The sequence below is a fragment of the Lepidochelys kempii genome, chromosome 1, assembly GCF_965140265.1.
Source record: "Lepidochelys kempii isolate rLepKem1 chromosome 1, rLepKem1.hap2, whole genome shotgun sequence".
NCBI classification, from domain to species: Eukaryota; Metazoa; Chordata; order Testudines; family Cheloniidae; genus Lepidochelys; species Lepidochelys kempii.
In genome coordinates, this window is record NC_133256.1 from 297,010,751 (window position 1) to 297,037,422 (window position 26,672).

The 26,672-nt window shown below is 41.1% G+C and overlaps 1 protein-coding gene across 3 annotated transcripts in view; it reads right to left on the reverse strand.

Moving 5' to 3' along the window:
- Positions 1–14,855: 14,855 nt before the first annotated feature.
- The window catches only part of PDZRN4 (PDZ domain containing ring finger 4), a 386,169-nt gene continuing 374,352 nt past the window's right edge, over positions 14,856–26,672 (reverse strand). For all 3 annotated transcript variants that reach the window (XM_073328040.1, XM_073328042.1, XM_073328041.1), the window contains 3 exons: positions 26,347–26,448; positions 22,405–22,521; positions 14,856–17,124 (listed from right to left, as the gene is read on the reverse strand). In XM_073328040.1, the coding sequence (XP_073184141.1) occupies positions 15,598–17,124; positions 22,405–22,521; positions 26,347–26,448 (1,746 nt within the window). In that variant the 3' untranslated portion in view covers positions 14,856–15,597. The remainder of the gene's footprint in view (positions 17,125–22,404; positions 22,522–26,346; positions 26,449–26,672) is intronic.

Consider the following 26,672-nt stretch of genomic DNA (forward strand, 5'->3'; position numbering starts at 1 on the left):
GATAATGAAAGAGCACATCACTTTGTGTCCATGGAAAGAAAGAAAAGAATCTACCCTTCTACATTCTACCTCATGGCAAGACCCCATGTTGTTACTCTTCTCTACTTGGTAAGCCTTTATTTCATCTCTGCACACTAGCCTGCTGCAGGCCAGGTTACTCGTTTCCAGACACACTATGGCAAATATTTCAGATTTAATTCATTGAAAAAAATAAGAAAAAAGTTTTGGGGTCTAAATGGGGTACCTGTGTTAGGGCAGTCAGACAAGGGAGGCCTGTTACTGGTGCTGGGTTTAAAGCTACTCCAAGCCGAGGAAGCCTTCGAGGATATTAATCTGCTGGAAATCTTTGAGTGCAAGAGGGAGCAGCTTTTCTGGCCTATGTTGGAAACCCAGCTGTCCATGCCAAGGAGATATTTAATCACCTGTTGACTGATCAGCAAATGAATGAGCTAGTGAGCTACAAGGGCAGTTGTGGGAAGTTTACCCTGACCAGGAATCTCCCCAAATGTCTATTTTCTCCTCTATGAAAAATCCTCTGGCTTGGATAGTGTGCTGCAAATGGAGAGCACCAGGAGGTCAAGCTCCACCATCATCAAGGGGCTTTTTCACTTAGATAGCCACTGGGACTTACAATGCAGGCAGTTTGGGACAGTGCTGTAAAACTAGCATTGATATAACTGTAGAACAGTACACCGGTGTGACGGAGTAATAAAGCCAGCAGTATTCAAGGGATAGAGCACGCATGCTTGCTGTGCCTGTAATCCCAGGCATATGTATTATTCCCTCCCCCAACCCCGCAGTAATTAGCTCAAAAATAGCTAGACTAATTCACTTATTGAATGTTTAAATCCACATCCCGCCCTATGCTTGGACTGCATCTTGGCTCACATCGTGTGGGGAATGTTGGAAGTGAAGGCAGGGAAATGACATGGCTTCAGCTCGCTCCTGAAGCTAAGGGCATCCCATAGAACATAATATCCTCTATAATTATAAGTGCATTGGTCATAACCTGGGAAACCCTCCCATGTATTTCCCACCTAACAATAACAAAGGTGGTGGTGGCCTCTTACCTGGCTGCAGTTTCAGCTCCCACTGCAGCTCCCTCCCCAGCATGTTCCCTGGGGCCACCCCTGAACAGATCCTTGAACTATGGCCCCAGGACTCCCTCCAGTCCATCTGACCATGTGGTCTGTTCCAAGTCCCTGGTCTGTTCCTGCTCTCTGGGTCCTGCTCCTCCACTCCCTCTGCCATTGAGGTCTCCTCTGGTGCTGTCTCCAGCTCCTTTAGCCTGATGTAAAAATCAGGCTGTCTTGCTTCAAAGGCCAATCATGTCTAATGGTGGGCTTTGTACTTGGGACAGTGGTGTGTGTGTTGCTAGGACCTCTGTGGGCATATCCCATGGTTCTTTGTACTGCACATAAGATGAGCTATTGTAGGATTCTTTCCCAGTGAATTGTGGGAGGACTTGCCCGTTATTCTGAGAACATGGGAGATTTGTGGGAAGACACTGGAGAACTATCAGCACTCAAGTGATTTAACCTGTGTCCACACTGCAAAGTGGGTGGGTTACCAGCCCAAGTGAAAGGGGAACCCAGGCTCTAACCCATACCTCCAGCCATGCCAGTTAGCCTGAGCTGAAAGCTCCACCAAGCTCAGGTGAGTGTTTTTTGTGTGTGGACAGGAAGAGGGCTAGAAGCAACACCTCTGCAGTGAACACGTACACTAAGAGCTGAGGAACCCTACCCTGTATGGGATTCTCAGTCAAAAAGAACACAGGCCATTGGGTCCTCTCCCATTTTAGGTGCCACTGTGATGGTTGTATTCTGAAACACAGGAAACACATAATGAACATAGGCCAGGGCAGAATTTAAGGACCTCAAGGTAATATCTAATGACATGGGCTCTTCCACCCTTCTGCTATTTTAAAGTGTCACTTTGTCTGTTACACTCTGCTGTCTTCTCATGCCTGGTTTTATTTAAATGTGAAAAGGAAAAAAGAATGGAAACCTTCAACAATATAGACACATGAGAAGTGCATTAGAAATTCACTAAGGCAACTGAGATGATTAAATAGATAAAGGTGTTCTGTATGAAAATGCAACAAATGCAACTGCTCTTTCTGTTAATACTTTCCCAAGAGCAATATTTCCCTATTCCTTTGTTCTCTGCCGTCTTCCTTCCTCCCTCTGCTTTCCCATAATCTTTAACCCTAGCAGGCTAATTTACACTCTTACGTTCCTTGGAGAAGGGACCGTGTATTCCTACTGGTCTGTACAAGATAATAACATTCTCCTTATTTCCTCAGTGACACCATGTCCACTATCGATATAGATAATATATACACTAGTTTGGTTTTAACTTAAAAAAACAAACGAACCAAAGCCCATAGTGGAATCTTCTCCAGTCTCGATGCTCAGCTCTGCTGGAACCACTATTACTTTGTTTTTCATGACCTGAAAGGAGCAGACACTTGTAAAGATGCTGAAGGAGGCGTGGGTTTTACTTCATGGAATGTGAGTATCCAAGAGCTGAGTTCTCTCCCAGGGTAATGAAATTTCACATGTAGCATTTGGTTTTCTGGGATTCACAAAGGTTATCAGCCAGGCATTTATAATAAAAGTTGTTCCTGCTTTCCCCGGCGTGTGTTGGGAAGATGGGAGTGCTATCAGTTTGACATTTCTGTCAGAACTGGTATTTGAACCACTGGATGATTCTAACAAATGCCATCGCTGTCATCGGCTGCTCAGTTTTAATTATACCTGACTGAAGCTTTCCATGGCGGCAAGCAGAAAACTTAATTAGTTAGTGCAAAGGCTGATGTTCAGAGCTTGAGGAGTCCAAACAGCTTTACAGCATTTATGTACAGTATCTGCCATTTTCAGCCTGACAATGTGAGTAAGAAGAATTAAGGGTCCCACTCATGGGAAGAAAATACAGAGAGAAAAAGACTTGTCGGAATATATGTCAACAAAACAATCATTCCCGTTTAGGACACGTTACAGAGCCAGCAAATGCTGGTGAGGCAACTGAATGTATAAGAAACTTCTGTGCTGAGCTGTGGAGGGGTCCAACACAAATATTATAGGTATGCAGGCAAAATACTATATGCTCATGGGAACATCCAGCAAATGAACATCTGGTACCTTAAAATACATTCAGCAGTGGATTGCAAGCATGGCACTATTTGAAAACACTGAAATGCTGGCATTTCCGCACACATCGATGCATTGTTTAAACAAGCTGCTTAAAAGAAGACTGCATGAACAATTGCTACCACCTCAATGTTTGCTTTCAAGGTGGCAATATGATTATACTGCTACACTGCATTTTGGAAAAACAAGCATTAGCACCATGCAGTGTCAAACTGCTAATATGACGCAATTAGAAATCAACATCATGTTCACATGTGGGTTGCCTGTAATTTGGTGGTGTTGTTCTGGAAGCTCCAGTCCTTCAGATACTTAATACAGTGGCTCCAGTGGAGTCAGGCGCTGTAGATCTCCTCTGAGGAGAAAGGCTTGACTGACCGCTGGAACTGTCACCTCTATGTGTAATCACAGATATTAGAACGACTGACCTAGCGAATATTAACAACCGACTGTGCTTAATTTCATAAATAAATGAACTGCAGTCATGAACCCTCAGTAAAGCATAACTTATGCACCCCATAGGACTGGGTGGGATTCATCTGCACTACCAAACTTAGTAGCTATAATGGTACAAAAACTCCTGGTAAAAAAACCTAGCTAAGATATTTATGTGCCCCCCCCATCACCACAATATTTGAGCTCTGTCAGTCTTTAATGTCTGTATCCACACAACTCTTCTGTAAGATAGGGAAGTGCAATTAACCCATTTTACAGACGGGAACTGAGACAGACTAACACACAGATCCTCAGAAGTACTTAATCACAGCCCCTGGCTCCACATACAATTCATGAGGCGCATTTGGTGCCTAAGAAAGGGATCCTCAAAAGCCAGCATGCTGAGTGAGGAGCCTTCTAAGCAAACCAGGAGAGCAATGCTGAGGGCAGGGTCAGGGAAAGGAGCGGCGAGGCATTTAGGAGGCTAAGCGAACACACTAAAAATAGTGGTGACAGGATGGGCTAACCACCTTGAGTGCAATCCCATCCATGTCCCGAGGTATGTACTTGGGCAGCTAGCCCATGCCACCACCTGTGCAGTCACAGCTTCATGCTATTTCTGGTGTTCTAGCTCACCCACAGCTAGCGGGGTTATGGCTACCTGAGCGGGGAATTGCCCCTCCAATTCCAGCATAGACATCCTAGTGGACGCCTAGGGACTTCTGGAGTTAAGCAGCAACTGAGTGGCAGTTTTGAAAATGCCAGTGGTGTCTAAATGGTGGACTTAGGTGACTAAAGAGGCAAAAAGGCACGTAAATACCTTTGAGGACCTGGCCCTAAGCAACGGGCTCAAGGTCACCCTGGCAGTATGTGGCAGCATAGGAACTGACGCTTGGTCTTCTATGGCCTAGGCCAGCATTCTAACTACTGGAGCATCCTTCCTCTCTAACGTGGTGGCATCAGTTCCTGAGCCCAGTTTCCACTACAGCCCTACCAAGAGAACTGAACCCATAGCAAATTAAGGCTATGAAGTTTGCTAGCGCAAAACCAGCCATTTGACTCAGCTGTCATTGTCACTCATCTTGCTAATGCAGTTACTTGCCTGCTGGTTTTACATTGAAGAGGGCTTGGGTAAAATATTAACTAAGAGGATCTTGAGAACAGTCTGCCTGCCTCTAGCAGAGGAGACTATGTGCGTTTGCCTTTGAAAAGTCTCATTGGGTTTCCTTTGCGAATGATTGTAAATTGCTACCTGGAACCAAAATGCTACTTTTTTGTCCAATTTTTCCTTATTTTTATTCTGGAGAAGCAGAACTGGGGATGATTAAATGGCTTGTTGTGGCTTTCTGACTTTGAAAGAATGTCTGTACATGACTCTTTTCCTGCACACATATTCAGTACCTTCTGAATAAAGTATTGCTCAGTTTCAGTGACGGGGACATTGATTCTCTCATTGGAGAGGGGTAATATATACAAAGTCAGCAAACATTAAAAGGTATTTTCCCTCTCTATGCAAAATCTTTTCATTTTGGGTAAAGACAGACTAGTCCAAGGGTGGGCAAACTATGGCCCGGGGCCGCATTTGGCCCTTCAGACGTTTTAATCCTGCCAGGGAGGCGGGTCGGGAGTTTGCCCTGCACATCCCCATTCTGGCTCCTATGCCGCAAGTGCCACCCCGGCAGCTCCCATTGGCCAGCTGCAGGGGTGGCGCCCATGGAGGGGGCAGCGTGCAGAGCTGCCTGGCCGTGCCTCCATGTAGGAGCTAGAGCAGGGACATGCCGCTGCTTCTGGGAGCTGCTTGTGGTAAGCGATGCCCAGAGCCTGCCCCCCTGAACCCCTTCTGCACCCCATCCCCCTGCCCCAGTCCTGATTCCCTTCCTGCCCTCTGAACCCCTCAGTCCCACCCTCAGGCATCCCAGAGCCCACACCCACAGCCAGAGCCCTCAATCCCCCCGCACCCTAATGCCTTGCCCCAGCCCGGAGCCCCCTCCCATACCCTGAACTCCTCATTCTAGCCCCACCTCAGAGCCCATACCCCCAGCTGAGCCCTCACCCCCTCCTACACCCCAACCCCCAATTTCATGAGCATTCATGGCCCACCATACAATTTCCATACCCAGATGTGGCCCTCGGCCCAAAAAGTTTGCCCACTCCCTGGGCTAGTCCTGTGGAACATCTTCTGGGGATTGGGGATGCCAGAGGTGATGAGGTGGCTTAAATTGGACATTGAAGATGTGGAGTAAGTGTGATTCCTGAATGTTCATTAGAAATCTCTTACCTTCCAGTCCAGCCTGTATTATACCAAAACTTCCAATGAACACCTGGTTGTCCGTTTCCTGATCTCCAGTGAAAAGAGGTATGAAATGAAGAAGATACCTTGTTCCTTTTCTTATCACTGTGAAAGTGGTGTGGCATTATAAATCACATTTAAAATTAAATGAGGTGAAATACCAAATATCAAGTAAATATAAAGCCTTTAAAATAAAATGATATAGATGACACAAAAGTACAAGAATTGTTACCAACATGAATAATTCACTAACTATTGCATGGTATAAGTCTCCAACTAATATGCGCTGTGTGCCATTTAATAGTGGCTGTATCAGAAGAAATATGGAAATTGGAATACTTTAATAACTTTCTATATGAAAGATGATGAGACTGCCTAAATGATTAAGAGGAAGATATGTTATAATGAACTAAAGCCACTCGAGTGTAAGGTAATTTTAATTCAAATCTCCATCTGCTTATGTATAATTAAGACTCATTTAACAAGTTAATGCCTAACAGAGAGAACTGATAAGTTTGGTATTAAAGAGCTTAAGAGAAGTAAATTAAACTGTCGAGTTTGAGGAGCTTTCCTTTTAATTTCCTACACCTGAACCAAAACCACGATCTTTCAGGGGGCATTTCTTTACCCTAAGCATGCAGCCAAGTTCTAAACTTGAAGAGAAAATGGAGAGGGAAAAGTGAATATCCTTTTTATATTTTAATTTCTGCTATCATGTCTTGTCAGGGGGTTGACAGCATCTTTGCTGACATGAATATTTATACATTTCAATCTCCTCACTGTATAGCATCTATACACCATTAAGAAGATACTTTGCATGCCGTCAAAAATATTTATGCATTGCAGAGATTGCCAGCGGGGTTAAATAACCTATGAAAATAAGAGGGATGCCTTTGAAGTGCAAAAAAGTAATATTTTGATCTCTGGTAAATTTCATGTGATATTCCCCAGCTCAACTTTCTATTTCATTCTTTTTACAGATATCTCCTCTAGAAGGTCCAGCAGTCAAACCAGTGACTTCAACCTTTTCATCTTTCATCATACAATGTTAATTCTCCCCCCCCCCACTTTTTTTTTTTTTGGTTTCTTATCCAGTATCAAGAGGAAAGTTTCATATATTCACTTCATACTTAAAATTCTCTCTACTCTAGAATTTTTTCAGCAGAGCCAGCCATTTACTCTGCCTTCCTCCTTGTAGTTACCAATAAGTTAAACATTCTTAGAAATGTATTTGAAGAGCAAACACTGGTGTATGTCCAATTGCAATTGCAGGATGGTTATTGTCTTCAGAATTAAGACAAAACATCCAGGTTGTGACATTTGATAGGCCACATACTGCCTCATTGAAGCAATTGAAATAGGACATAAATGTAACATTTGCAGCTTGCTGGTTTTACATTAGCTAAGGTACACTTTTCTATACCACTTTGATATATATAAAATCAGTAATGCTATGGAAAGATGTATATAATTTTTTCTGAATAATTCAATCTCCAACACAGTGCAAAGAATACATTCTGCGTTTGAGTCAAATTATAGTCAATGGGGCTAATTAAAGGTCAACAGAAGGTAAAGTGTTCCTTTGAATAAATGTCTAAAAGATATAACAAACCACTCATGTTCTGTAACAAATCCTTCTTTATTACTACAGCAATCACTTTAATATTTGTGTGTGTCAGTTTATGTAGTACACAAGTGGAATAGAGATTTTAAATTGTCTGGCCTTCTCTCAAAGGGTTTAATTTACTGCTGTATGGAGAAGCCACACAAAACCAATGCACCGCTTAAATGGAATGAATTTCACCTGACGTGCAGGAAATATATGCAACCTAATCTCACTGGTGTAAATTCTCTATTGATGGGAGAAACAGACATTTGTGTCTTTCAGACAAGGAGTTCTATTAATGTCAATGAGATGATCCATGCCCCAAAATTTTGTCCATTTCAGAGGAATTGCCCCCCCCCTTTTAATATTTCTTCAGCTTTCCTGAACACTTAAAAAAATCCAAACAACATTTAAGGCACAACACTGCCAGGAATTTCAAAGTTAAAACTGAATTACAAAACCCAATGAAATGAATATGGCGTTAAGTTCAAATGTATGCACCTAATAAGCCCACTAACTAGGCTGTGCGGGAGATTCAGCACATAAATTAATGTTAACTAACATTTCAGAAATTCCATCATCTTATCTGTGAAATTCTGTTGATCCTTCCAGGTATGCACCATTCTGTGACAGCCCAGATATGTTGGATTGAACTGAGACTTCTGGTATTTGGGATGTGAGTCAGTGCTTCTTTCTCGGGCTGTTTGCATAGCTTCAGTAAACCAGGAAGATTTCATGGGGGTGTGTCAGGGAAAGAGTTTTAAAAGGCTAGTTAAAACTTCATTCTGTACTCAGTGTCCCCAAAGGCCTGGTTAGTGGGGACGGGCAGCACATAAATCTGGGCTTAACTCAATTTTCAGCTCTGCATTTCACCTTTAAGGTTAACATTATGTCTGTAACTCATCCCCACTATACGTAGGAATTGCTGTGAGGAAGGTACGTGAGATTATCCCTTCCTTTCAGCTACTGCAGCATTTTGGTGCAGTCTGTATTTATAAATATCTGCATTTTGTATTAAGGCACATGAGGAATCCTTATGAAATGTCTGTAAAAATGGGCACAAATAGCTTTTAAATTGCCAATGAGTCTATATCAGCTAAACACAATTTTAATAATTTGTATCAAAATAATAGTTTTTGTTCTTTCTGGTGTAAATGTTTTAAAGAGTCATCTGGATATTCGTTATCTTTGCCTCAAGTCCAGAATCGGCTGGTCCAAGTTGAGTCCCCCGACTTTTTGTTCCCAGGGAAGCACTAAGTGAGTTTTAGTTTAGTCTTCTGATGGCAACAATCACACCATTTCTCCAGGACAAAGATGCAGGAAGGCAACAAACTTGAGAATTCCCTGAGAAATACCGCAAGTGCTGCAGCACGGAGAGTGCATACAGCGAGAGCCCCAGCCTGCAGCATGGGAAGCCACGTCAGTTGCAATGTGTTCCCAAACACAGTCCTGCCATGAATGCAGAGGACTGGCCTAGATGACCTCTCCAGGTCCCTTCCAGTCCGATGATTCTATTCAACACTGCACCAGCCATCTATCCATCTGGGTATTTACATTGCAATCATCATGGTAGAATCTGAGCACCTGAAATAAATGGCCATACAGTGCAGCTCCCAAAGCACCCACGCAGTCAGTCCCACTCATTTGTACAAGTGCAAAAACCTTATCTGACATCAATAAACATGTTTAAATATCTGTAACTTAGAAAGGGTCCAGAATGTTGTTTTCAGATTTTGAAACTTTGACACATTTACTGTAATGTCCATAGGGCCAGGAAGCCATTAATAGTGTGCTAAGATATTTTTGTATACTTGACTAAGGCCAGATCATGGCCTCCACATAAAGACCTGAGGAAGGGCCAAAGGCTAGTGGAAAAGCCTTTCCACTTGTGAATTTTCTGACAAATCAGGCCCAAGGTGAGACCACGGAGGTTAAAAGGCTAAATATTGCCACTGGGTGTACAAGAATTATGCAAAGTTGAGCTGCAGAACTAGGCACTCACAGTACAGCCCAGTAGATCAGCTGTTAGTTGGATTTTGAAACTATTGACCTATATGGGGAATAAATAAGTGCAGACATTGCCCCAACAACTGGAGGCAGGCACTGGGAAACTTAAATGCCAGCCCAGTCCTAGATGGCCACCTTCACTGTTACTGAGTGGTACTATTCATTTCAGTGTGAAATCTCCCAGTGACTGGCATAGCAAAATCCAGCTCACAGTATACAACATTAATTTATGCCGTGCAGATTCACATTACCCACTACAGATGTTCTCCAGCTCACATCTTCTCTACCCCCAAATCTCTCTGAGCATCTCAGTGCATGGAGTTCTCACAAACTGGCTTCCATGAGGTCAGGAGGAGGGGAAAATTCTACTACTTAGGCACAAATCCCCTCTGTTCAATAAGTGCTTTGGCCATTTGGAGAGGTTTTCCCAATCATTTTAGCCCCCCAGTGCCTAAAAGTGGAAGGAATTATTTGGTTTCAAACGTGTAACTCAGCCACTCAGGCAGGAAAATGAAAAAAATGATTTTGCTCTTACTAAATACTTCAGCTAAGATGCTTCTTATAAGATCACTTATGATCACTCAGCTATCCACTTTCTTTTCTACCTGACATTAATGAACCTGGCTCACCTTTTCCAATTAACAAGAGGATGGTTTTAAGGCAACTGCTCCATTTTGCTTTAGCCAATCAGATTCTGCTTTAATTTTCTCCTCCCTGCCCTCTCCCCCTCAAGCGTTTAATGAACTGAAGCAGAAGTAGGTTCATAAAATGTGTATTATCAGAGTACTTAGCAGGTACATTTTCATAATTAGCAGCTTAAAGGGCCCATATAAAACAAAACTTAGAGTAGCTGCTTACCTTTGATGTGGAATATTTAACACAAGAGCCATGTGACATGCGGAAGGGATTGTTCTATAACATACAGATTGAGGAATGTGAGATGAGCCTTAGAAGTGTAAAAGATGCTTTTCTTGCTGAGACAATGTGAACATTTTCCTGCAAAAAAGGACAAATTTCTGCCTCGTGCAAATTCAAAAAGCAGAAAGCATCACTGCCACCACAACAATAGTGGCCATGGGCAGAAGTGGGACAATGATGCTCTGTATTGCATCTCTTCTTGCCAATATCACTTTCCCCATTTAACAGTCGTACTGAAAACTGGTGTCACAAGTCCTGTTTCTAAAGTAGCTGATGTTTCTCCCTGCAACGTGCTCACGAAGGACTTGCTGCTTGAGTCACAGTTCCCATGGAAGTCACTGTAAATTGCCCTCACATTATGCTATTACTGTGTTGTGCTCTCTCACCAAATGCAGAAAGTTACCTTCCCAAAGCTGTCACATCATCTTTCCTTTGCACATTATCCAGCCTCTCATAGGAAAAGTGATGGCAGGGAATTATCCTGTGCTGGCCTGCAAGAATAGACTGGATGGTCTCTTTGATCCTTTCCATCTAACTGATATGAACCATTCTGTTTTTGTGTGTGAGAGATAACTTTACAGAGTAAGGACAAGGTTACGTGTATTTTGACAGTGATGTATTTAAAAGATTTTGGAAAGAAAAAAAATACTGTTTTCCCCTTAGGAATCCTTTGCATTTCTGAGGAGGTTCCAACGAGCCCAGAAATTTCCACCTGACTCATGAGCAATAGTGCTCCTTAACCGGCTAGGGATGTCACCATGGAGTGATGTAAGGTTTTCCTTCCAAACAGGGCTCAGTGGTTGATCTACGCAACTCCTGGTCCCCTCCTGATCTGGAGATCAAAACACAAAGATTCCAGCTCAGGTACCCCACTTGGCAAAGCAGCCAGACCATAAAAATATCACTTTAATTAATAAAAATGACATTTCTTTGCTGGACTATGGTTTTATCACTATTTCTCTTAGATCATAATCAATCTGTTGGAGGCAGAATGGGAACATTTTAGACACTGAATAATTTTCCAGCTGCCAGAAAAAGATATAAAAGGTATTTAGTAGCATACGTTTCAGTCCTAGTGAAATAAGAATTTAGGAATGAAAGTATATGGGAGGGGGAGCTGAATGGGTAGAACAAATACTTGATAACAATTGGCTTCTAATGAGAATTTTCTGGTCCTTGCTTATCTAGCTGAAAACAGCTATTTATGGAGGATATTTATGTAGATTAACTAGATATTCCTTTCTTTTTTCAATTGTTGTCTTTTTTGGTACAATGATTTGATCACATTTGGCCAACTTGTAAACTAAATTCAGTCCTGGACTCCAGAGACAGGGCTGTGAAGAGGTCTAGTGTGGCTATTGGTTCTGGTTAGGAGGAACAGAATAGCAGGTAATCACTGCACTATTCATTGAAATCATTCTGTTTCTATAAAAAGCAATATTCTAACACCCCCCCACACACACACATTAAAAATTCTCCATCAGTGAGATCAGAGACTGAGACTCCTCATACTGTTTATTCCAATGTATGTTTTTTCCAAACAAATGTCATAATTTTTAACACCAAGACATACTAAAAGAGAAAAGACAAAACGTTTCATGTTGTCTCAGATCTTAAGAAAAGAAAGACAATTCTGTTAGTGAAAACGAATTTCCTTCTAGAAACGAACACAACAAGAAAAGATACTTTATTCTTAATATACAAAAGTGGACACATTTCTCAATTACATATGAATGCATGTATGTTATTCAGTGTTTTCTATTCCAGAATCAAGTTTTTCCTAATCTGATATAGAGATTGCTATAGCAATTACTGACCTTTCTGATTCCTGGAGTAAACTTAACAATGGGTAACATTTTCTAAAGTGCCTAAGGGCCAGACTTTTAGAGTTATTTCGGCACCTAAAAATGTAGATAGGTGCCTAATAGAATTTTCAAAAGAGCTTGTCTGTATCTTTATGTCCATAAACACCTTGTAAAGTCTGGTTGCAAGTGATTTAGGTGTCTAAATCCAATTTTCAAACACAGTTAAAATCACTTAGGATTGTAAGTCTCATTTGGGCCACTCCCAAGTGATTTAGGAGCTCTTTAAAACAGAATTATAATCTGCTAAGTCATTTAGGTGCTTTGGAAAATTTTTCCCATTGTCTGTAGGTCCACCAAGTATGGTAGAAGAATCAACATAGTTTCTATATATTGTAAAGGTGATCTGCAAGAGGAAAACAAACTGAGATGAGGCTTTATTTTTCTTCTTTTTGATGAATAAAGACGATCTGAAAGGGTTATTTTTAAAATTTTGTCTGCTTGTTCTTTATGTTAGTAATTCAGGTCCTGTCTAGGCTGGAGACTCTATGGGCTTGTCTACACTACCCGCCGGATCAGCAGGCAGCGATCGGTCCAGCGGGGGTTGATTTATCGCATCTAGTATAGACGCAATAAATCGACTGCTGAGTGCTCTCCTGTCGACTCCGGTACTCCACCAGAATAAGCATCACAAGCGGAGTTGACGGGAGAGTGTCAGCTGTCAACTTACCACAGTGAAGGCACCGCGGTAAGTAGATCTAAGTACGCCGACTTCAGCTACGCTATTCACATAGCTAAAGTTGCATATCTTACATCGACCCCACACGGTAGTGTAGACAAGCCCCATGATGATTTAGCCTTGGTCTACACTATACAGTTAGGTTGACGTAAGGCAGCTTATGTCAATCTAACTATGCCAGTGTCTACACTACAGCCTTGCTCCTGCAGATGGCTCCAGAAAGTCCTCCCTGCTCAGAGCCAGGCTTCCTCGCTCCTGGAGGTGAGATTCCAGGCAGCTGCCCCGGTCCCACTGGGGAGCAGGGAGAGGAGAGCTGGCGATGGGCAGTCGGGCTCCTGACTGGAGGCAGGGAACTGAGAGTGGGGGAAGGGGAGCAGCCGGCTGGGAGCCCAGCAGACAACTGTGCTCCCAGTGGGGAACGCAGAGCCGGAAGCCCGTCATGCTTCCAGTCCAGGATCTCAGCTCCCCACACTGCCCCTCTTAGATCAGTGGAAGAGCTGCTGGTAAGGATGCACACCACCGACCGAAGGAGGGTAGTGTGACATGAACTGTTTCAGTAATTACTGCGGTGGCTGTAAGTCAACCTAATATATGTCGACTTAAGTTTTTAGTGTAGACATGCCCTTGGAGAACTAGTGAAATTATGACATATGAGCTAAAAGTGAAATTTGAGCAACTGGGAGACAAAGGATTTTTAGTCAGACTGCTGAAAACTATTTTGTGTTTGTTTTTACCCTTTGTTAATAACTTCTGTGAGTAAATAACATTTTGAATACAAGACATTTTGTTAAAGATTCAGGAACGTTACTCCTTCAATCAAGGTGCTGTGACTCAAAACGTACATCTCAGTATCCTTTAGGGGTCCCCCAGCAAAGCAGGGACTAGAAATGCCTGATATTTCTAAAGTAAAAAAGCAAGCAGGAAAAGTCAAATTTTAAAAATGCCCAACTTTCAAAGCCCTTTTTATAAACCATAAAGAATAAACAAAGAGCACAGCCCAATTTAAAACACCTCTTTACAGGTCACCCATCAGTCCCTATTTTAATAAACATCTTTCATTTATTTCCTCACTGACATGCAGTTACATTGGGAAGCCCCCTTTTCAGCTGATATCCTCAGTTTTGGTTTGCTGGTCCTTTGGAGGCACAACATAGAGCAGCAAATAATTCTCATTTTTATTTCATACCACCCGTTTTCGGTGAAATATTTAAAATAATAACCTCTGCCAGATTCATAAGTCAGCTCTGGCTCAAGATAGCGCTATGATCTATTTGTGTCTTCCATGTTTGGTTTCTGTAGAGTATAGCTTGTAAGCTCTCTTGGGGACTGGCCATGACATATTTGTTTGTAAAGCACCAAACACAGACAGTGCTTGAAAAGTAACTAAAATTAATACAGGTTGAACCTCTCTAGTCTGGCACCCTCGGGACCTGACTGGTGCCGAACCAGAGAATTTGCCGAACCACGGGAGGTCAATATGTAGCGAGTGGGTTTCTTTTTATTTTTATCTTGCCGAGGTGAATAAACGGAACAACGCTTGCAATGCCACCTAGCCAAGGCTTACTGGCTCTCTTCATAACAAAGTGTTAGTGTTGTTACACAATTTTACTGTCTTGGCACAAGGAAACAAGTAGATAAAGCATAAAATAAAATCATGCCAGACCACAAATGTTGCCGGACCAGAAAGTGCTGGACTAGAGATGTTCAACCTTTACTAGTAACAGGTCAGGGAAGACAGCAAAAATATGGGCTTGCTCCTATGTGTTCTTACTCAGGTAAAACTCCCCTTCTGACTTCTGCATGAATAAGAAATGCAGGATCAGGTCCATTTAACATAATTTATAATGGAATAAAGACAGAAGGAAACTTGTCTAATCTATAGCTATCATAATGAATTGTGCCCTGTGTCCTTGAAATTTTCATATATCCTTCAAAAATCATGTATGTGGAAATAATTCATTCTGTAATCAAGCGAACAATTAAAATCAAAGAACTCTTGATAATTTTTCTTAAAGATAAGCAATAATTTATTCCTCTTTGATCTTCACAATTATCACATATTAGCTAGCTACATGACCAATGCCACTACATACCATGGGAGAATTGCCCACTTACACTTTACTTGGACAAATACAATTGCAATTTACAGGTTAAATGTACTGTACAATGGGTTGTTGGAAAAAGGTCATTCTTAGCTGTACAACAAGATGTAGCACATGACTTATTAACAGATGCAATATAAGATGTAAAAGTTTAACTGCTTGTTATGCCAGTAAGTAAGGATACCATATAAAGCATTTTGTTTTGGTATTGTATTGTTACTAAAGTAGAAAAAAGAAAACTAGAGAAATAAATCCAGATCTTAACTTACAATACATACATTAGGATAAGAAATTAATTGTCTCCTTCACTTTTTTATTTTCTTTTTCCTTTTTTATAGAAATGAATATTATGAATATATTGCAGAGTAAAGAAAGATTGCCAGCTAAAGAAGGTACCATTATGTGAAAAACAACTGAAAAATTATCAAGTAATTTTGCTTACAAAAAAGGTCAAACTATAAACAGTCACAAAATATATAAAAATGCCACCTTGAACGAGGCAATCGTACTCTACCTAAACTGGTAGTATACTCTTTGAAATAGACGTGTTCATACAGTAGTAACCGATAAAAAGGCATTGTGCACTCTTGTCCCATCTGGAGACTTAGCACCGTGTGTCATCAGTTCTTGGATTGTCATCCAGCTGTCCAAGATTTTCTTGTTTCTTTTTTTCATCATCTTTTTGTGACTAAGTTCAAGAATGTTAATTTCTTTTTTGCCCTCGCTGCCGCTCTGTGGACTTTCCTTAAGACACTCTAACCTGCTCCGCATCATGAACTCTCGCCGCCGCCTCTGCTCCTTGGCTCGCACCAAATGCTGCTTCCGCTCCTCTTTGCTCCAGTAACGACCCATCTTCATTTCGCTCATTGTATCATCATCTGTCGTCATCCCACTGCGCTCCTCTTTAATCTTTAAGGCACGTTCCTTCAGGATTCTGTCTCGCACTGGTCTCTTAGTAATATACCTTGTTCCATCACTCCTTATTTTCACTTTCCATTCCATTTTGGGCTCTGAACACTTCTGTGAATCTTTGCACATGCTCACTAGACTGAGCTGACTTTGGGCATACTCCACTGCAGATTTCTGTTGGATCAGCTGCATATAGCTTTGATAATGCTTTGCATGAGCAGGTATATTCCCATACCTGTATGAAGAGCTATGATACGGAGACAGGTAAGGAATGTGCTCAGTACTTTGCTTCTCCTGCTCTGTGAATTTACTACTTTCTGCAATGGTTTCCTTCTCTTCAACAGTGCTGTTTTGCTCAGTGGTTTTGGTTTTGGATGGGGTTACCTCCCTCCCACTCTGTCCAGTACACAACTGATTAGCTACAATTGTGCTTCTCAGGTTTTTCCTGTTGGTGATGCTGATCATTCTCTGGAGCGAGCTATCAGGGGACTGCTCCACAGTCAGTGGAGTGCTCCTGCAGCTTTCTGCTGTGTTGTAAGCACTGGAGCTGTCTTTGTCAGATTTCTCTGGGTGCTCTATGATGTCATCCAGTTTACCTCTTTGTACATCTATGCTGGTGTTATAATTCCTGAATCCTCCATCATGTAATGCCCAAATGTCTCCATACTGATCCTTCACTTTTTGAAGCCTATGAGCCTGCATTATAGTCTGACACTCAAGCTCAATATTTCTCAGTTCCTCATTGAGTAACTGTAGCTCATGCTCCACCCCATCTTGCTCCCTTCGGTTACACTGTATCGTACTGCTCGAGTAATACAGATCATACTCTCCATGGTTTCTAATCTTGCACTTAAGCTCCAGCAGCTGCCGAAACCTTTCACACTCCTCATCTTGGTTTCCAATGAAATCAGATTCAATGTATTCCCCAGACACAAAGCTTTCATTGCACTGGAGTTCAATGCTTCCTAACGTATCCTGGCTCTGCCCCAGCTCCCGGGTGCTCTGCAGGGTCGTTTTGTTCTGCTCATCGGGTGCATTCTCCTGCTCTGAGCTCTCATCATTACGTAGACTCTCATCTGTAGGCCCCACTCCACTGTCCTTCTCATGGTTATTGGATGACGAGGTTGCAGTGTCCGTTGTGCCGTCCTCCTCCTCATGCTTTTTTGGCTAAGAAAATAAGTGAACCAAAATTAATAGAAAATACAGACCATATTAAATTAAAATATTTTTCAGTCTTGTCCTTCTTAAACAGCTAATTTAATCTATAAGAATGAATGAAAATGATGAATAAATCCCATTTCTACTACAGCTGGCTGGAAAATGGAGATCCCTTTTCATGAAAGATTTAACATTTTGGAAAAAAAATTCAGCCTGATTCAGCATGAAAAGCCAAAAACATGAATTTTTCCACAGAAAGGGATTTCCACTTTTCAGCTTGCTGACTTTTATCTGGAAGGTTCTTGCATTTCACGTTCTCCCTGCGGTTGGAAATTGATAAAAGCCTTCCCAGCGAGCAGCTGGAGAGCTGTCATTTCACTTTTCCTGATGGCAAATCAAAATTTCTCAGCAAACTCCATCATTTTCTGTCAGAAAATCATTGCTGAGGAAAATTCCTACATGCTTATGGCTTTTACATATTCCTGAGCATCATGCTGTAGGCTGCACAGAACACACTAAGCTCCTCCAGGAGCGAGCAAACAAGTGGATGAAATACAGCACACCTGGGTCACTGAAACGTTGCCCAGAGTCAGGAAATAAATATCCCTCTTCCCAGCAAAGCCAACACTGTGTGGTGCTGAAAGAAAATGAGCACCAGGTGGAGTGCAGCTTTTGGCTCTGGATTATGGCCACAACTATTGGAGCTGAATTCTTCTCAAACCTGGAGCAAGCAGCAATGCCTACATAACATCAAAAAGTACATGAGGCAGACCACCTAAGCCGTGAGCAGTGCAATGTAGCATGGCAGTAGGAGGCCTATTTGCAGGAGGACACTGGGGCTGGGATACCAGCGATCTTTGTGCACACTGCCCTGGCACAGCTGAAGACAACACAGTGGTTAGCCCGTTCTTGCTAGCCCCTTCTACCTCTCCCATCACCTGCTTTCAGCATTATGTCAATGGAAGACTGATAGCTGAACTCTAGGACTTGTTCAGGTAACTTGAGCAGACTTTCCCCTAACCTATCCTTTGGAAGGCTTTTTGTTTCCTAGTTAAAACCTACTTTCCACAATACTAACCCATAGCCTTTCACCGTTAAGAGTAGAACAACACTGAGTGCCTGCCATGGACATAACGTCAAGCCTTTTTGCAGTTGCTTTTGAATTCGTGCCCTGCTCATTGTACCTAACCTATTTATTGTGTGCTTTAATGCAAAGAGCATTAGATACCTCAACGCTGAAGAGGTGCAGGCTTTTTTCATTTTCTAACTGGGTATGCTATTTCTCTTATACCGCTATCATCCAAAGTGCAATCTATATAGCATGCTCACTGTATGCCTAAGTGCACCCAGCACCAGCCAAATGTGTTTTCTCCTTTTGGAGGTGTAATTACACAATTAAACATAATGGTTAGTAATAGTAAAGTGAGAAAGAGGTACAGTGCACCAATGAGAGGAAGCAGAATGGAAGAGGTCGCTCTCACAATAATTGCTGTTTTTCTTCTACCTTGATAGATAGTGGAAGATATGAAAAATAATTAAATGCACCCTACACACACTGCATCATTTCTGCTTCAGGATCATGAACCCCTCAACTAGTCTCTTTTGTTCAGTTGTTAGTAAAAAATGGTGGAAACTGGTGGCCCAATAAAAAATAGAAATAAACAAATAGATAGATAAATAAATGTAAAGTGTGGTAGAGTATATTCAGTTCAGAATGAAACCCATGATCAATAGAAAGCAGTATTCACAACAGGGTTGTCAAAGTCTCTGAGGAGATGACATCTCTATCCATAGTAATTTTAGTCGTTCTTTCTCACTAGCAGTGAAGACTTAAAGAAACAGTTATCCTTCATACTGGCATTGTATATTTAACACACAAATATACAGATGCTCAAACACCATATATGTGATGGTGAAATACATGCATCATCATGTGACAGCCTCATCTGCAGTCTGCCAACTGGTTCATCTGCATCAAAAAATATTTCCTTCTTTCTTGCCCACCACCCACACTAATTGTGGAATCCTCCCACCAGAATTTAATTGGTTTGAGGGGTAGGACAGAAGATATTCAGTCCTGGAGAGCTGACAAATTTAAGTCTACTATTTCATGACTCTTCATGGTCAGGATCTCTTGGAAGGTCCCAGAGTGCTGGAACTTAAAATTGCAATATTATTATGAACAGAGAAGTGTTTCAATGTAAATTTAGAGATTTCTAAAATTTAAAACTATGTTTTTCTTTCTGCCAGAGGTCTTTACAGTTACACTAATAGCAACTAAGGAATCCTGGCTTTACAGGAAGAAGGGACAGGAAAAATAGTACCGATAACATTTGAAATCACACTGAAGCACTTCTAAAATTGTTTTTACTGTAAGACATGAGAAATGCACACAGATTACATGCTGGCAGGCTGCACTGCTCTATTAAGACTTTGTTGACACTTCTTTGAGATGTAAGCAATGTTATCATTCCAAATGCATGCCAATATATTGTTTTTACTGCACCATCATGTATTCCTTGTTTATAATGTTCATTTAATACTTCTTTCTTTACTCATCTGATGCATTACTGTGACAGAAGACTTTTTAAGACTTGGTAAAATTTTCTAAAGTGGCTAAGTGGTTTAGGCTCCATTTTTGCAAGTGACTTAGACACTTAGAAGCCTAAATCCAGTGGGACTAAAGACCAGATTTTCAAAGGTCTTTAGGTGCTTAAACATGCAGATAAGTGCCTACTGGGATTTTCAAAAGGCACCTAGCTCCTATGGAAATCAATGGAAGTTGAAATCAATGGGAAACAGGTGTCTAACCTGCTTAAGCAGTTTTGAAAATCCCACTAGACACCTATCTTCTTCATTAGGTGGCTACATACTTTTGAAAATCAGGCCCCATGCCTCTAAGTTTTTGAATTAGTAGATCTCATCCTCTCCTACCTGGCTTTTATTCATTGATTGGAAAAGGAAGACAAACTTGTCCCCTTTTTCAACTTCCAATTCACTTCTCAACTGTGAATAAACTAGTTCAAATTAAGAAACAATCTCTTTACCCCTGCTAGCTAAATTGAATCCAAAGGTTATTAAGGTAAGAGCTTTTCTGAGCAAGAGAAACTGAAAATACTGACATTTGGCAAAATTTAAATACCAACATTTTCTCCATTGTGAAGAATGAAAATAATATAGATACTTAATGCAGTATCTGACATAACATATTTACACAGTACCACTGGGACTCCGGTTCTTAGCGTCTAAGTCACTTTTGAAAATAGAACTTAGGCTGCTAAATCCCTTAGATGTTTTTGAAAATTCCACCCATCATCTATTGAAAATTCAAGATTCTGTTTTTTTAGAATGTTCAGGGTCAGTCTTCTTCCCAATTACTTCTGTTTGAAAGGCCAAAACGCTCTGTATGCTGCATTTATGCAAAAATAACTGCAGATGATTACAATCCCAACCTAGTAGTGTGTACAATCCATCAATAAGTGAACTTCTAAAGGTTCTATGTTTCAGCTTGGATAAGATTCATTCTTGCAAGAATGGCTAATCATGCTGGAATGCAGGCATGGTTCCCACTCTGATTTTACAACTCACGATACATTTGGAACATAAAACCCAGAGTGCTTATTTAAGTTTGAAAGCAATCAGATAAGAGAGATCCAGGGGATAGTAGGTGCTGCTGCTCCAAATCAGGAGAGTGAACTACCCGGTCACCCTACGAAGATGAAAGCGAGACTGACAGTGGTGTGAAGAGTTGCCCCTGATGGCTAAAGATGAGATACCCCAGCCTTGACTGGAATTGGTGGGATGACTAAAAGGTAAGGTCCATTTCCACTTTTTATTTTTTTTAAATATCCCAGGAGTTTATCAAAAATTTAAAAACAGGTGAAAATTAGTGTGAACAATTAACTTTGCAGTTCTCTGGGTAAATATGAGGGTTAATACTGGGGGGCATGAGAAAAGTAGAAAAGTAAGAGTTTACTATTTATGAAACCATTATCTCTAATCCCCAATACAAAAAATTCAAGTTTTTTAAAATAAAGAGTTTATTGTAGATGACTTGTGCAGATAGCTTGATGTAAGGGGTTTCAGTAGCACAGGGATGGGATAGGACCGAGTGCTTGGCACTCATCGGCAGGTAAGGTTTGGGGGGGGGAGGAAGGACAGGAGGGGCCTGTTCTCCCAGGTGCAGCCTCCTGCTCCCTGGTGCCTGTCGCTGCAGCAGTTGGTGGGCTCAGCAGGCTCCCTGCCCATTTTGTTCCTCCACTGTGCAGCCGCAGCATCAACCAAGCACAGTTTCCCTTCCCTAGGCAGGCATGCTGTGCTGTCCAGCTGGGCGTCTGCAAGAGGAGAGCTGGGATTGCAATTTTAAGCAAGAAAAAATCTGGGTGGAAACTGGAAAATCCAAATATTGGATTTTTCGAAACCTGGGAATTTTTCAGGGGAAAAAAAAAAGGAAAATGAAGGGTTCTACTTCAATGACAAACTAGAGGGGATTCTTAAAATAGGTCTGTTCTGTAAACATCTAGTCTGACATTCTGCATCACACTAGCCACAGAGCTTCCTCAAAATAATTCCTGTTTGAACTAGAGCACATATTTTGGAAAAACATCCAATATTGATTCCAAGATGTCCAGTGATGGAAAACCCACCATGATCCTTGGTATATTGTTCCAATGTTTAATTACTCTCACTATTAAAAAATTATTTCCAGTCTGAATTTGTCTAGCTTCAACTTCCAGCCACTGGATTGTGTTATACTTTTGCTTCCTAGATTGAAGAGTCCATAATCAAATATTTGTTCTCCAGGTAGGTACTTCTAGACTGTCATCTTGTAATATACATAGTACTATATAGTAAAAGTACACTCTATAAGGTAGCAATTTACATAGCAATATAAGTACCATATCTTGTACAATATGTCTGTATTGTCTTTATCACAATGGGGCCCTGTCCTTGCTATGGCCTTGACAGGTGACTCTGATATAATTCATAAATAAAAGTGACAATACACAAGACCTTGTATGTAAAAGGGCTTGTAATATTGTGCTGAGAGCTCACAGAAAATGCAGAACCGGTGCTTTACTCCTCTCACATTCTGCCAAAATTTTACCCTCTCATTTACGGCCAACACATTTATTTCTAAAATGTTTTCTTATTGAGAATGTATTGCAGTTCAGCGCATCCTCATGACAAAAGCCTTTGATTCAATTTTTTGACTTAGCATTTCATTCTCTCTTAATAGAAAAATACACCTAGCAAAATTTCCAATGATTCATTTAGTGTCAGTCCTACCTGCTCCACCTCATTGGCTGTGTACTGCATTACTTCGTTATGCTGTTCTTCCAACATTTCCAAGTTTAACTCCTCTAAGAATTCATTCCTTTCATCATCAAGCCACCCCTCCTCCAGCTGCAAAGGAATACATTAATACGTTGCATTATGTTAGCAGGGATGCATGCTAAAATAGGGTAAAGCCAAATGGCAACGCCTGACTAGTTCTTTTTATCATAATGATTCTCTTCAGAATACCAGGCTCCTATAGTTCACCTCTTCAAAAAGAAGAAAAAGATTAAAAACAAAACAAAACCCAAAACAAAACGGGGGCTCTTAGGACTTTTATCCTTTCTTGAAACAGTATGACTGATTTTCTCTCCTAATGAAGGAGATTGCACCGCACAGAGCATTATTTCCTTTCAAAATGTATGAAAGGCATACCACATAATCCTGGAGCTGTCCTGTTCATTACCTCCAAGAGCCCCAATGTTAAAAGAACTGCAATGATACGAATAGGACCATGAGATAATCGGGCTCTTTCCTTTAACAACTTCGACCGCAGGGTTGTGTCCCAGTGCCTGAACCTCAACAGCACCCTCACTCTGGGTTTCTATCGTATGTCTCTTATTGCTCTTCCACGTGAACGAAATAACAAACAAAAAGGGGGTGTCAGAGTAACAGCCGTGTTAGTCTGTATTCGCAAAAAGAAAAGGAGTACTTGTGGCACCTTAGAGACTAACCAATTTATTAGAGCATAAGCTTTCGTGAGCTACAGCTCACTTCATCGGATGCATACTGTGGAAACTGCAGAAGACATTATATACACAGAGACCATCGAAAGGGGGTGGGAGCACTGACTGATACAATGACTAAACTTTTTTGTTCTTTGACTGACTTTTTTTTTAAATTGAAACATTATTTTCATAGTCATTGAAGAGGGTATTATAAAAAGAGGAAAATGGAGGTCATTACTTCAGTCAAGTTAATGAGATGTGGCTGTACACACATACACAGTATTATGTGCATGTGTGTGTTAACAGTAAGTCTCCATTTGTGTTTCTGTTCCCTTTCCAGATTGAATGCTGGGGTAAAAAAAGGAAAAATACTATCACTAGAAGGGGAATGAAGTAGTGTTGCATGCCTGCCAATGGCAGTGTTTTAGGGGCAGAAACAGGCAACAGAGAAGGAAGGTGAATGAGCTGGGGAAGGGCAGAAATTTAAATATTAATACAACTAATCTAGAGTATGAGAAAAAATCCAATTACCTGTAAAATGTTATGGACATCACAGAAGCTAGAAACAGTGTAATTGTGTGCAACAATGCAACATGGAACTAAGTTCTTTTGTGTTGTAAGCAGGGACAACTCTACTGAAGCCAATGGACCTTTGGCCCATAGATACTAATTGGTTAAAACAACAAGCAAGCAAACAAAAAATCCCTCCACAAACCAGGCAAACATTAGACAGGTATAAAATGTTGATGGAGATTCTGTGGCACTTTTTACTATATTATGGTATCTACTTAGAACATCAATGTTGAAGTTTCATTCATGGTTTTTCAAATGCTTTTATCTGTTATGTATAATCAGCCGTTTGACCTTATAAAGAATATAAACTCCCAAGTTTCACAGCACAAGCAAACCACTAACTACCTGGGATTAGGAAGAAATTTCCCCTATGGGCAGATCATTCTGCAATTGCCCTTCAGAGGATTTTTAAACCTTCCTTGCAAACATCTGGTGCTGGCCACCGTTGCGGACAGGATACTGCAGTACATGGAGCACTGGACTGGTCTGATCCAATATGGCAATTCTTACGGTTCTTAAAAACATAAATATACTCCCCAGTGCACATGTGCACTCATGCATGTACATGTGTGCACACAGACATTTGTTTCACATGGTTATTTGTGTGTGTTTCTTGTATGATCAGTTTTTAATATTAACTGAGTAATAATCAATATTGACTAGTCAGAGAAGCTTGTCTTGTTAGTTATTGGATGTGCCGAGCAGTCAGTCCTTGAAATACTAGCATTACAGAGTTCTTTCTAAAAGATTAGGACTTGATCCCGCCCTTTTTTCTCCAGTGAGTGTTTGCCTTAGTGAGAGCTTGTCTACACATGAAACCATTCCAGTTATACCAGTATAATTATAATTATACTGGTATAGTTAAACCGATACATTATACCAGTATAAACCCCCCTTGTGGACACTCTTATTCGGGAAGAAGAATGGCTATTTTCAAATTTGCTTAAACCCCTTCCAATGTGACATAAGCTAAACTGAAAACTGGCCCTCATATATTGGAATTAGAGTGTCCACATGAGGAGTTATATCAGTATAACTAGATCAGTTTAAACTCACATCTTGGCTTGTACTAGTATAACATTTCTATGAAGACAAGTTCTGAGGAAGGCGGGATCAGGTCTTTTGTTGGGTTTCTACAACTGGGACTGGCAGGTGGATCCTGTGCCTGCGAGAGCCCCACTGAAATGAAATTAAAAAAAAAAATTAGATAGAATCCTCACACAAATCTTTTAAAAGCTTCTGAAGGGTCTCTGGACCAAGAAGGGATATAACCTAGCTCAGGGATTGGCAACCTTGGGCACACGACCCATCAGGGAAATCTGCTGGCGGGCCAGGAGAGTTTGTTTACCTGCAGCGTCCGCAGGTTCGGCCAATCGCAGCTCCCACTGGCCACGGTTAGATGTTCCAGGCCAATAGGGGCTGCGGAATGTGCTGGCCACCGCTTCCCACAGCCCCCATTGGCCTGGAATGGCAAACCGCGGCCAGTGGGAGCTGCGATCGGCCGAACCTGTGGATGGCTGCTGGTAAACAAACTGCCCTGGCCCGCCAGTGGATTGCCCTGACAGGCTGCGTGCCAAAGGTTGCTGATCCCTGACCTAGCTATTTAAATCTGAGGTGAATAGTTTTACTCTGCCTTAGTATATAGCCAGTTTTTTAGGAGCTGTTTAGAATGGCTAAGGACATAAAGGAAATATATGCTGAAATGTGATCTTGAGTAACTTCCAGATTCACGCTGGGATTCCGGGTGACACTGAATTACATTTATTCAATTTAATGTGTAGAGAATATGTAGTCACCATGTCTGAAAATATCAGATCAATAATATGAGAGACAAATGGTAACATAACCAACTTTGCTTGGACTGCTGACAGATGGAGAGAAGAGTGACAATGTAATGTCCTTTTCTGCTTTGTGATGGGATATAAAAGGAAGCAGAAATAATCCTTTCCCCCCCTCTCCTTTACCTGGATGATTAGCCTGACATCTCCCACTGCAAAGATGTAAAAATTTTCTTTGCAAGGCATCAGTTTTGTTTAAAAGCCAGAAGTATAGTTTAAAACTGTGTGGCAAAATATCTATTTCCTATTAAATAATTTGTACTTGATGAAAAATCTCATATGACCAGTTTCCCTTGAAAATGGTTAGGTAGGAGTAGGTTTGCTGAATGGCATTGTAATGAAATGCCCATTATCAAGATCTAACTGGAGAGTTTACTGAAACATTGCTTAAAAAAATAATCCTGACCCAGAGTCCACTTCAATTCTGCCACAAGCAGGTGAAAACCATGGAAGAGTGTGAATTTAGTCCGAGAAATCAGTAAGAATCATCAACCAATAAACATGTCTTTTTGAAGTTCCACTTCACATTTAGTTAAGTATCACATTAGTACTAGATAATCAACTGTACTTATATATATATATATTTTATTTACTTGCAAAGAATCTTTTAGCTAGTACAATGGTAAACAAACTCCTAGTAATATAATGTTATTTTTTTCCTGAGGCTACAGATTGGCAAAGATCTTTAATTATATTTTTCCCATTTTTTTTCATGAACCTCTGCAATCCTGTTTTTCAGTGTTCATTTCTTATGGATGACATTGACTGTACACTATAACCCAAGCTCCTGGCTCAATACATCTATTTATTCTAACCTGCATCTCTGGTCTTGCAACCAGCAACACAATTTTCTTGCATTCATCACTGGAAAGCAATGCCACCGCCTCCTCCCGATTCTGGACATCTTGGCCATTTATCTAGAAAACAAATGAAAGTGGCACATTAGTTTCCATTTCCACAAAGCAACACACAATAAAGGGCAAATATCAGCTCATTTGTGGGAAATGTATGGACAATGAAACTCACACAATGGGCTCATCTTCAGCTCCTCAGTGGTAAGTGCCTTCACTCAATTATGTGTTTACTGTAAGAGCTGTATTGATCGTTGAAGGATGGCGGACATCAGAGGAAGCAGTTATGT